Below are 12,152 nucleotides of genomic sequence, written 5' to 3'. Positions count from 1 at the left end.
GCTCAGCTGAAAGTCCGGGTTTTTCGAACATTAGCCCCTGAACGATTGAGCCTAAGGTGTCCTTAAGGCTACCGAAGCAGGTCTTGTCCAGGGGCTGTAAAAATGGGATGTGTGTGGGGGAGGCCAAGTAAGATTATGTTTTCATCTAGTGCTGTTTGGATTGTCTTTACTGATAGGTGAGCCTCGCATTGGTCAAGGAGGAGAAGTACTGGCCTATCCGGAGGGAGGGTGCGGACGTAGTGGTTGCAAAACCATTTTTTCGAAGAGGTCTTTGTCCATGAACCCCCGACTCCGACACTGCGTACAGGGTGTTATCCGGACCACTTTGTGTGTACGCTCCACTGGGAAAGCTCTTCTTGTAAATGAGCATGGGTGCCAATGTTTTACCTTCTGCAGTCACAGCAATGTGGAATGTTACACGGTCTTTTGTGCCAGAGCTTTTGCATGGGACCCCCTTAACCCCTTCGGCACAAGAACTCTCCCCCGATTGACTTCCATCGATATCCCGGTTTCATCACAATTGTGAATAAGATTCGGCTTGTTTTGTAGACGGTTCTCTGCTACGATCTTAGTGTACAACTTGAAGAAATCATCTACCGTCTCCTGGCTGGACATTTTTGCCCTCTCCCTCGACAGGGGGTCTTGCGCCCGGTGGGCTATCTGCGGGTGGCGCTTTTTAAACCCCCTCCACCACTTTCTCCCAGCAACTAGTTTTCCACTTGCCTCGCAGATACGAAACCTGGGGGTTTGCCGGTTGTTTTGCATTTTCTTTGATGGATCTCACCCGCAAGTGCCTTCAGAATGGGGACAGATATGGGGTGTCCCCATTCCGCCATTTTTCCTATGTACTTTTCTAGGCAACTTTCCTCGTCATCCATCAAAACGGTCTGACCACCGGTGGTCAAGGGGTGGAGACCCCTGAGCTGATCTGTTAAGGTTCTTCTTGGAACTGAAAACAGTTTTGATGCCTTGTTGGCATTTGAGCCACGTTTTACTGCATCGATAGCCTGCTGCCTATGCGACACTTCGTATTGCTTGTATGCTTTCACTGGCGTAGTGCCTAGGCCATTGACACAGTCCTGAAGTGTGGCCATACTGAGTCGACTGCCGGAATTCCGCTCTACACAAGGGCTAAATGACAGTCAAGAAAGAAGAAGAAATTATTTATCACTTTGTTTCTAATTACGTATACAGACTTTTAATGTTGATCAAGTCGATTCGACAATTGATAGTGCTTGTTATATTTCTTGAATAAATCCCTTTGTTGTTTTGTGTGGAAACCTTGACTGGTCCAAAGATAGATGGCGAAACGTTTTTCATTGCAATGTACAATGTACTTGCTCTGACTGTCGCTGCCATGCTGCTGGGGCCAGACATCTAAGGTAAGAGCCTTGAATGACTTTATAGTACACAGAGACAGCTTTGGCTCAAAAACTATGAGTCTTCCACCGTGGCACTTTTTCACATCCTGGTGCAGTGTAGTGTGGTGTATATAGTCGACCTAAAAGCTAAATGACAGTCAAGAAAGAAGAAAAAAATATTTATCACTTTGTTGAGAATTAGACTTTTAGTATTGTTTTAATGTGTATGTTACATTTAACGGTGTCCCATCCCTTGAATAAAAACTAAATGTTTTAAGAAGTAGTAACATCACAGATGTGAAAAAAAGATACGTTTGAGGCTGCATATCATTTCGTCGTTACGAGTATGCATTGGTACAGTCCAACCTAAAACATCAAAATTGATGTTGAAATACTAAAACCAATATTGAAGAAGAAAAAAAGTGGAGGTTCGGTATATAATCAGTATGGAAGTAAAGGAAGCAAACGTAATAACCTAGTTATTCAAGAAATATAACAAGCACTGTCAATCGCTGAATCGATATCAAAATATTTCAGATTTGCAACGCCCCCTGCAAATAAAGTGAACCCGTCCTATTCATACCATTGCTCTTTAAAGGTATATCAGGGTCCTAATTTGAGTAAATACTACAGATAACTTAAAGCTTACGAAGTTGATACATCATTTCTTTGTTTGTTAGATATAAATTAGATGTATTGTATGTATTTTATAATTTGTAACTTTATTTTAACACAGTTATACCTATTTATATATTACTACTTCCCCACGTGAATACAATTAGGCGAAATGGTATCTGCCGTGATCACGTGAAGGTCACAATTTGACCCCGTGGGCTGGCAGATCGCCAAGGACGGAAGTTACATGTTGTTAGACCGAAGACGTCGATCGTAAAAGATTCGTGAGGATGATAGCAGACATGTAAGTTAGACGAGGACACTGTTTAGTCCCTGAACCAACGATTCATAAAACCGGTGCGTGTTTTCTTTGCTGGTCAAGTAAAGGAAATTCCGGAAACGTTGTAATACGGCGTCCTTTAGTTTGCTTGCAAATAGGCATCGTACAGCTTGCTTCCCGGTCAATAATTAGACCCTTTAACTTGTTGACGATGTAAACTGGCTTTCACAAAGCTTTAAACTAATTTAAGACTTGCCATTTAAACTTATTTACAAGATTGATAAGAAGATCTTACCTGTTGATGTCTTCATTTTTTACATGGGAAGATTCGAACAGTCGAAAAAGATAGTGCGCGTTCGATCATGAGTCACGCGTTCGAAGTGAAGCAGAGTTGGTAAAATACTTGAAAGTAAATGGTAAAATAAACCACAATACAGAATATTTCAGTGCTCAATCTTTATTGCCCAGTTTAGGAATATGTCTTAGATGATCCCAGATCTAATATTTAGTTTACAGCCCCATTCTGGCGACAAAGAACACGTCGTCATCGTGGGCATGTCGCTGTCGCCAGGTATCTCGCCCAGACGCGCGGATGGTGTTGCGCGTCACACTTCCCATTTTCTTCTCCGTAGATCGTCGCTTGTCTATATATACAAAAGCCTGTGTATGCATATTACACTTTGATGTTCTGTGGTTAGAAGAATCACAAGAATGATATTAAAATCGTTGCTGTATACTTAAGAAAATAATGAAACTAAAAGTGGCGAACTCGGGGTACAGTGGCGAACTCGGGGCCCCCTCCGTTATATATATATGTATGTGTGTGTGTGTGTGCGTGTGTGTGTGTGTGTTTGTGTGTGTTTGTGTGTGTGTGTGTGTATGTGTGTGTTTGTGTGCGTGTGTGTATGTCTGTGTGTGTGTGTGTGTGTGTGTGTGAGAGAGAGAGAGAGAGAGAGAGAGAGAGAGCGTGTGTGTGTGTGCGTGCGTGCTTGCGTATGTGTGTGTGTGTGTGTGTGCGTGTGTGTGTGTGTTTGTATGTGCTTGTCTGTGTGTATGCGTTTTTGCGTGTGTGTGTCTGTGTTTGGAGTTATACTTAAGGTCTAGAATTTATGACCTTACCTACTTTGTTGATTACTTTCGAAAAGAAGATCTTTGTTATTGTGCTTATAAGGAATATTGTGTGTCCTGCCAGGCTGCGTGGATCGCATCCTAAAGTCGGTAGGGGGCGCTGAGACCGTGCTGAAGAACGGGGCGTACTGGGGCGCGTGGATGACGGACCCACAGCAGTCACGTGACGACCAGGGAGACAAGTTTTGGATCATGCCGCATTTTGAAGGTTCGCCTGACATTAACGCAGTCAGACCTGTACTAGTGGTCACCTTTGCAAGAACCAACGGGGCATGGTGGAAATTTTGGTAGTCCTTTTAGATTTCCCCCATTTACAACAAGAGGGCTATTGCATTCCCAAAACATGTTATTCCAAATCATGTTTTGGAATGGACCACGTTTTGTAATGCAGATGCATTTCACTTCGTTTTATTCTAAATCATGATTTGGAATGGAACACGTTTCGGAGGGCCATGAGAGAGAAAAGCCAAGCGGTCCCGGGTTCGAGTCCTGACATGCCACTGATCTTGTGCCCCTGGGAAATGCACTTAACACGACTTCTTTCCTCACTTAACTCAAGTGAAAATGAGTATTGTCCTGTTCTGTATCTGTCCTATGCGTTGGTGGCGGCATAAAATAACTTGAGATAACTAGAGTGTGCCGTCACCATGTTTAAAATGTTGGGATATTTAAAAAAAAAATAGAAAAAAAGCTAATTAGAAAACGTTACCTTTTTTTATCCCAACATCGTAGTCATAATAGTCAGGTTAGACTGCAACTCAAGAACATAAGATACATTTTTGCAATCTTGTTTTTGTTGGGACGTGAATATATATATCTAGAGGAAAAATATTATAATGGGTTACTAGTCTCCATGTTTGCTTCATTGAAGAAATATCAGATATTTTCCCCTAAGTCTGTCTGTCTGTGTGTCCGACTGCGCTTCTAAAGTGCAGTTTTTGGTACGTTCTTGGGGGGGGGGGGTGTCGTCTGAGGGCTTAAGTATGTTGTTATCTCTTAGTTCAGGTTCGTTTCCTCTTCACGCTTTTTATTTTTCCGCACAGGTTTGCACGTGGAAGGATACAAGACCCTCGACGATGTGAAGTGGCGCCGCGACCCCACCTCGTACGAACTGCCGAATTACTACGAGGGCACGGGTCACGTGGTGTACAACGGTTCTCTGTACTACCACGCGGCCGGGTCTCGCACCATCGTCAAGTACGACCTCAACTCTCGCAAAGTCTCGGCGACCACCAACATCCCCAAACTCGGGTACCGCAGTCCCAAGTACCTGTACAAGTACGACTACTCGTACGTGGACCTGGCGGTGGACGAGCACGGTGTGTGGGTGATCTACGCCAGCCCGGAGAGCGACGGCAACATCGTGGTCGCGCTGCTGGACGCCAAGACGCTCCGCGTGGTGAGAACGGTCATGACGAACCACATGAAGAACTCGGCGGGCGAGGCGTTCGTCACGTGCGGCGTGCTGTACGCCACGCGCAGCCCGTACGAGGCCGACACCCTGGTGGACTACGCCTACGATCTGTTCTCCGAGACGGAGCTGAACGTCGGCGTGCCGTTCCAGACCGCGCACGGCATGCTAGTCATGCTGTCCTACAACCCTCGGGAGCAGGTCCTGTACGGCTGGGATAAAGGCTATCTCGTCAGATATCCACTCAACTTCTGAACACGTTCCCTGGGTGCCAGACAAGTTTACGGGCCGCTAACCGTTTCCATCGGCAGCCAGAAGCCCTTCGCCCGCAGACCTAAATTACCGCTGCGGTGGAATTGAGCACGTGGGGAGTATTCGGCCCTTGTAGGGCCAGCCGGGCTAGCTCCCTGGCCGTAGCGGTAATTTAGACCAGCGGGCGAAGGGCTCTTGCGGCCCGGAAAAGGAGTTTGTCTTCCAGGGTACTGAACACGGGGACTTGTTCAAATTCAGGACCTCTTCAAATTCGTGACACAAAAAAACGACCCAAGGGAAAATGTCATGTACGGCTGGGATACATGTAAGACTTAATCTCGTCAGATATCCTCTCATCTTCTGACAATAAGAACTTAGTATAAGGTCAAACTACTTTTAAGTTAAGGATCTGTTCAAAATTGCGACAGTTATAAAAGTTTTAAGAAGATGACGAAAAGTCTTGTATGGCTGGAATGAGGACTATCTCTAGCTCGTCAGATATCTACCCAAGTTATAAAATCGAGTTGCAGATGCAAGTACACAGTAACGCATGAGCGAAGTTTGAAAGTTTTTTCGCACCAAACGAAGTCTACTTGCGAGACTTGTGTGGTACCTTTTTGATACAAGATACAGATCTAACATCTCTTCAAGTTTAAGGCATAGCGTGTATATCATCTTTAAGTTTCTCTTTTTTTCCTAAAAAAGAGATTACACATTGGCCGATTGAGCTGATTTTTCCTCATTTTTGTACAAAGGCTGTACAAATTATGTACGTCTTCATTATTAATTCTTGAATTATAGTGGTTCATTTCGATAATGTTTAGAACAAAGTATGGGCATCATTCTATATGTAAGTTTTAAAATGTATATTCCAGAAGAATATCATTTTAAGGCACCCTTTCCACTGGATGGAAACTGTTGTACGACCGAAATTTGTATGAACTATGATTTTGTACATTGAATATGCTTCATGATGTGTACTTTGAAAGACACGAAAACGCGTAAAACGTACGTAATGCCATTCTTAAAACGTACGTAATGCCATTCTTAAAACGTACGTAATGCCATTCTTAAAACGTACGTAATGCCATTCTTAAAACGTACGTAATGCCATTCTTATCAATAAAATTTATTTTCATCAATAGTAAAATTTTGGTTGCTCAATTGTCGCCATTTTGGTGGAAAGGGGGTGTACCTAGAAATGATATTATGTAAAACATATTATGTAATAGAGTGAATGATGATGAGTCAATGATAACAAATTAACTTATTAACCACACTGCGATAAACAATTAACTATATCCAAACTAACCAATGCAACTAGTGGGCCAAAACAACAATTATGTTTTATCAAGAAAGTTCATCTGTGTTGTTAGTTATATGTTTAAAGTTAAAACTTATGGTCCAACACACAAAAAAAAGTTCTCTCACCTAGAGCTTTCGACCAGTCACTCTGGTCTTCCTCAGTAGACTGACTCAGTGAAGCTTGTCACGTGGCTTCTTTAAAGTGTGACGTCAACACTGGGTCAAAAGTATCTGGTAGACGATGTCGGCCCCCGTCGCGGTTCAATAAAGCTAGGGTGATGGGCCCTGATGTAAATGGCTTCCTTCACCGCTCTCAAGAAATAGTCTTGTTCAGTGTCTAAAATCCTTACAGTGTCAAGTGAAACAAAACGTCCGGTTGACTCTATGTGGATGTGTTGTGATGTGTTTTGTGTTGGACCAAAAGTTTTAACTTTAAACAACAATTATGTTTTTCTTTTGAGCTTGATAGTAAATAGTTTTCCTCAATGGAGACACTTGGTAGGAATCAAACTCACAGCTTGCGTCAGTTTTCAAACGGAAGCGAACTGTCCAATAACCCACTGTTATATATGAATGTGTGTCATTTTATGTTTTATTTACGTGAGCTCTTTAAGTAAGCTTAAGAGTGGAAAGAACTACGCATTGTACGTTTTTATAAAAGCTATTTATTGACACCATCGATGCATTCGTTCATCTTTTATCAGTTACACCGTCCACTCTCATCCCGGCAATATTTTGTTTCTCTAAGATTTTTTCGCCTCTCCTTTTTATTATTTCACACAAAGGGTTACTTACGGTCGGTTGTCTGTGCGTTCGCTTACTGCAGTTTCTGTATGTTCCGCTAGTGAGTCAATTTCTGTATAATGGCCACAGCAGGTAAATTTTATGGATGACATCCTCCGCAGACTCAAAATCTAATGCGATAGGGTGAAAACAAAACAAGGCGGGCCAAAAAAAACAGGATTACTACATTTTCAACCTGTAGTTGATTCTTAGCTTTCTTCATTGCCTTTTTCCCATCCCTCCTTCTTTATCCTTCCATTCCATTCCCTTCTGCAAGCATGTCCAGCGTTCTAACCTTCCGTTCTAAATACCTTCAAACACCTTTTACACCGACAAGAATCTTTAAAAAGAAAAGTTATCAAAAATAAGGAAAACTTCACTCCCCGTGGTGAAGTAAGAACGCTAATCTCCAAGCAGATGTAAGGGTAGCCTGGGTTTCCTTTCAACGTGAACACTCTTCAGACAAACGCACGCGAGAGAGGATGTCTTTGTTTGTTTGTTTGTTTGTTTATTGAGATCTCCATTAGTATGGTAAGCTCCATACTATTCTTCCCGGAGTCCAGCAACATGAAATAAAATAACAAAATAATAATAATAATTACTTTTTAGCAATAATGATAATAAATAAAACATAAAAATTATGCTGAAATTATGAAACTTGAAACAAAATCAGCACAGAGAAATAAGTGCATTGGAGGTCAGAGGTCAAATAATAGAAATATGTCTGAAATGAAAGCAATAATTGATGTACTTTCCAATCAATGCAAAATTGAGGTAACAAAACAGTAAACAAATATTTGAACTGACACAAATAATAAATACATATGAATAACAAGTAAAACAATCTATACGCAACAAAATGTAATTCTTTTAAATTAATAATAATAAGAGATTAAATAAATGACTACAAGAGAAGAGATCTCGCAATGGCTATAAGATGTTTCTAGAATACTAGACCTTCAAGGACAGCTGATATAAAGCTTGATACTGGAATATTTTATCATATCATGAAATGATGTGATAGTAGATCTGTGTTGGTAGTTACATGTTTAAAGTTAAAACGTTTCGTCCAACACAAACATTCTCTCACCTAGAGCTTTCGACCAGTCACTCTGGTCTTCCTCAGTAGACTTATTAGCTTATTAGTAATTGAAAAAAATCTAAAACTAGTTGAAAAAAAAATTATCATATTAGTCTGAGTGAAATTTGAGTTTACTGAGATAATCTTTAGCCCCTTTATGGGTGCGTAAAACAATACAAATACATAAAACAGATATATACATAAGTACAGATTTACATACAAATATAGACTTAAAAATTGATAATTTAAGTCAGAGGTTGACATAGCCATATTGTGATTACACGGTTTATCCTGGTAAGTTCAACAAACGATTGCTGGAAATATTTTATCAGCTTTGCATGTTTCGAGGTCGTTTCCAGCAGGTTGTTCCCGGTAGTTATATGCAGTCATTTCGGAGTGAAACAAACCGGAAAACGTGAGATTGTGGCTGGCTGCGCGGCACGGGAGGGTAACAGGTCCGTGTCACGCCACGGGACGGCACGTGTGGAGACCGCGCCGCACTTAGCGCAGCGCCGCCCGTTTTATCCGCGCTGCGGGAGGGACAGGCACGGGTTGATTTCACACTAGTTGCGGCGGATACTAAACATTTTTTTTTTATCATGAAAGTTCATCTGTGTTGGAGGTTACACTTGGTCAGTCTACTGAGGAAGACCAGAGTGACTAATCTAGAGAAGCGCTAGGTGAGAGAACTGTTTTGTGTTGGACCATGTTTAGACCAAAAGTTTTAGTAACTCTAAACATGTAACTTTCTTTTTTATTCCAACATTTCATGGCTAGACATGGTGACGGCACACTCAAGTTATGTCAACTTATTTCATACCATCACCAACGCAGATAGAGGACAAATACGGAACAGGACAATACTCATTTTACCTGAGTAAAAAGTCGTGTAAAGTGTATTTTTCAAGGGCACAAGATCGGCGGCATGTCAGGACTCGAACCCAGGACCTCTTGGTTGCGAGTCGAGCACTCTGCCGCTACGCCACACGACCCCACGCACTAAACATTGGATCGTCTCTCTAGCCGTCATCCTTCTGGAGTTCAACTACTGAATATGAAGAAATGAGCGACAATCGTACTGTGTATGTGAAGAACAATTTTACAACAGTTCTTACAAAGCATACGTATGAGGTCATAATGAAATTGAACATGTCATTTGTTTGGCTGACACCTATCCTCATACTAAATATAAAAATGATCAAACTGCAACTTATTAAGCACTGTTCAAAAACACAAAGACGGATCCGGACATACACACACATGCAAACACACATACATGCATACGCATATGCCGTTCGTCCGTCACATATACATACGCATATGCATACTCACACACAGTCACGCGAATACAAAAACACTCAGACATACAGACATCTTCTTTTGAACACTAGATCCCCCCCCCCCTCCTCCTCACACACACACACACACACACACACACACACACAAACGTGTACACACATACAAACCTGGAAACATGAACGTTTTCACAAAATTAAAGATATGTGCTTAGAACATGATATATTCCCAGACCATTTCTTTCATTGGAACAAAATAAACAAGTCTCACATACTAGTATACACATCAGGAGTCGATTATCAGTGCCATTATAACTTCGCCTCCCTGCGTTTAGCGACACCGAGCGAAATAGCGGCAAATGATATGAATTTGTGTAGCGCGGACTGCTCCTGATGATACCCGTTAGAGAACCTCCTCGTGCGCCCGCTACTCCTGCGTGACTCAGCCCCGCACAACTTCCGCCCATCACGACCCACGGTTTTCAGCTAAGGCCACAGCAAGTCATTTTTATGGATGACATCAGCGCGCGCATTAATTTTCGCCTGATTTTGGAAATAAATTTTGTTGCCTTCTGACAGTGGTCATCATGCCGAAAATGGGCAAAGATGTCTGTTGCCATGCCAGAACTTGGATGGCAGATAACTATAAAGAGAGCTGACAAGAAAAGGCTCTGATTTAATGTTTTGTTTCTTACTTTGATGCAGTGATGTGTGATGTTGGCTGTGTATAAAACTACGTAATTCAGCCTTTTGTACAATACTTAGTATTATTAGGCTTCAATGTTGTTTTAGTTTTATGTCAATTTGCAAGTAAACCATTTAATAATAATAATATGTGATGTTCCCACTGAATCAAAACCATTTATACAATGATTGAGTCAAAATTTTAAAATGTTGGGTCCTTGTTTTTTTCTGCCCGCCTTGTTTTTTTCGCCCGCTCGCATTAGATTTGTAGTCTGCGGAGGATGTCATCCTTAAAATTTACTTGCAGTGGCCTAAAACATCTCTCAGTCGGGTACATAGACATAACTGCGGAATTACACTACCTGGAAACAAAGACATCAAGCAAAATTATCGGGGGAAAACGTTTGAAACGATTCGCATAAAACCAACAACCAGAAGGGACATTTTACAGCATGTTATTTCACCACCCAAATTACTGTAATCGGCGAGCTTTTTTTTCAGACAGACGCTAATAATGGTTATGCAGAAAAATGAAACAAGACCTTTTCTGAATCAGACAAACTCACTTGCGCATAAAAGAATCTGAAAGAAACTTCTAAATGTTACGTGTGAATGACTACAATAAATGAAAAGAATTCGGATATCCCACATTATCGTAAAATATTTTTGTGACTTTCTTGTCTATCTATCATTGTGAATTTTCAATTATTACATGCATGCATTTTCCTACTGATTTCTTTTTTTTATTACAACATTTCATGACTAGACATGGTGACAGCACACTCAAGTTATATCACCTTATTTTATGCCGCCACCAACGCAGATAGAGGACAAATACGGAACAGGACAATACTCATTTTCACCTGAGCGAAGTGAGTAAAGTCGTGTAAAGTGCCTTTCCTAAGGGCACAAGATCGGTGGCATGTCAGGACTCGAACCCGGGACCTCTTGGTTCCGAGCACTCTGCCTGGGTTTCATAAGGAAACACACACACGTACATGTATATAGCAGGACTTCCTCTGAGTCTGAGTCTGAGGGGAGACCATTGTGACCTCCCATTCGAGCTTCCTATCAGTCAGTGGTTACACCATCCCCTCTCCCACTTTCTATGATTCAACTGTATTCAAACAGCTAATGACACACAAGCAAGCAAACAAACAAACAAACAAACCGACAAATACATGTACATGTATACCAAATTGATATACCAAATGTAAGTCCTTTGCCCGTACCTACGTAAGATCGCGCTTTTATATACATCACGTGTAATCTAATTAAGTGCAAGAAAATCTTTTAATTTTAACGTTCACAAGTGTACATTAACGTTCATCGTGTTGTTTTACAATAAATATTGCATTGTAACTTACGATCTTTTTTCTCTAAACTGAATCAAGATATCTAGCTTGCACTTTTATTCATAATCTTTGCGTTACACAAAAAAATCAATCACACTGTCTTATATTAGCATCTGGCTGCGCTCCCTGCCTCGTCTGTGTACATGTTGTTACAGTGAAGAACAATTATGGGAGGGGCGGTCGGTCCTAAATCTGTCATTATCTAAATCGTTTTCTTTTCTCTTCTGTGTACGATAATTGACTTCTCGTTTCCTTCTTTGTTTCTATTTTTGTTTACCTGCGGGGTGCCTGCTGGACTCGTGCACGGTAAACAAAAGGCTGTTTACTTTGATTAAGGTAAATAATTGTCAAAATTACGACGGATCAGGATTCTCGGTGGAGATGGCATTACGTGGAGTTTTTTGTTGTTGTTAGACGCAATTTAGTTTAGCCACCTTTAAGCTAACATTTGACCGCGCTTATGCAAGGGGAATTTTTACTTTTACTCTCCTGACTAACTATTCACCCTATTTTACAGAATTCTTCCATCCATAATCCCTTAAGCCTAGGTCGAAACCCGCCGTACGTGCTTCTGCGTGCTGTCTGCGTGCAAAAACGTGGGC

At 41.4% G+C, this 12,152-nt stretch overlaps 1 protein-coding gene across 1 annotated transcript; it reads left to right on the top strand.

The window, feature by feature from the left end:
- The first annotated feature begins 2,811 nt into the window (after positions 1-2,811).
- On the top strand, positions 2,812-5,224 carry LOC109462461 (gliomedin-like). The gene is made up of 3 exons (XM_019759016.1): positions 2,812-2,827; positions 3,449-3,592; positions 4,428-5,224. The coding sequence occupies exons 1-3, from the start codon at positions 2,812-2,814 to the stop codon at positions 5,048-5,050; spliced, it is 783 nt and encodes a 260-aa protein (XP_019614575.1). The 3' UTR covers positions 5,051-5,224.
- The last annotated feature ends 6,928 nt before the right edge of the window (positions 5,225-12,152 follow it).

The sequence above is a fragment of the Branchiostoma belcheri genome, unplaced genomic scaffold, assembly GCF_001625305.1.
Source record: "Branchiostoma belcheri isolate BF01 breed outbred unplaced genomic scaffold, Haploidv18h27 scaffold117, whole genome shotgun sequence".
Classification (NCBI taxonomy): domain Eukaryota; kingdom Metazoa; phylum Chordata; class Leptocardii; order Amphioxiformes; family Branchiostomatidae; genus Branchiostoma; species Branchiostoma belcheri.
Note: the sequence above shows the minus strand (reverse complement) of the source record. Positions and strands in the feature narration are given on the sequence as shown.

Bases quoted from the DNA above. Each gene is read 5' to 3' on its own strand.
- LOC109462461 (XM_019759016.1), top strand. The intron at 3,593-4,427 runs GTTCGCCTGACA...TTTTCCGCACAG, and splicing joins GATCATGCCGCATTTTGAAG to GTTTGCACGTGGAAGGATAC.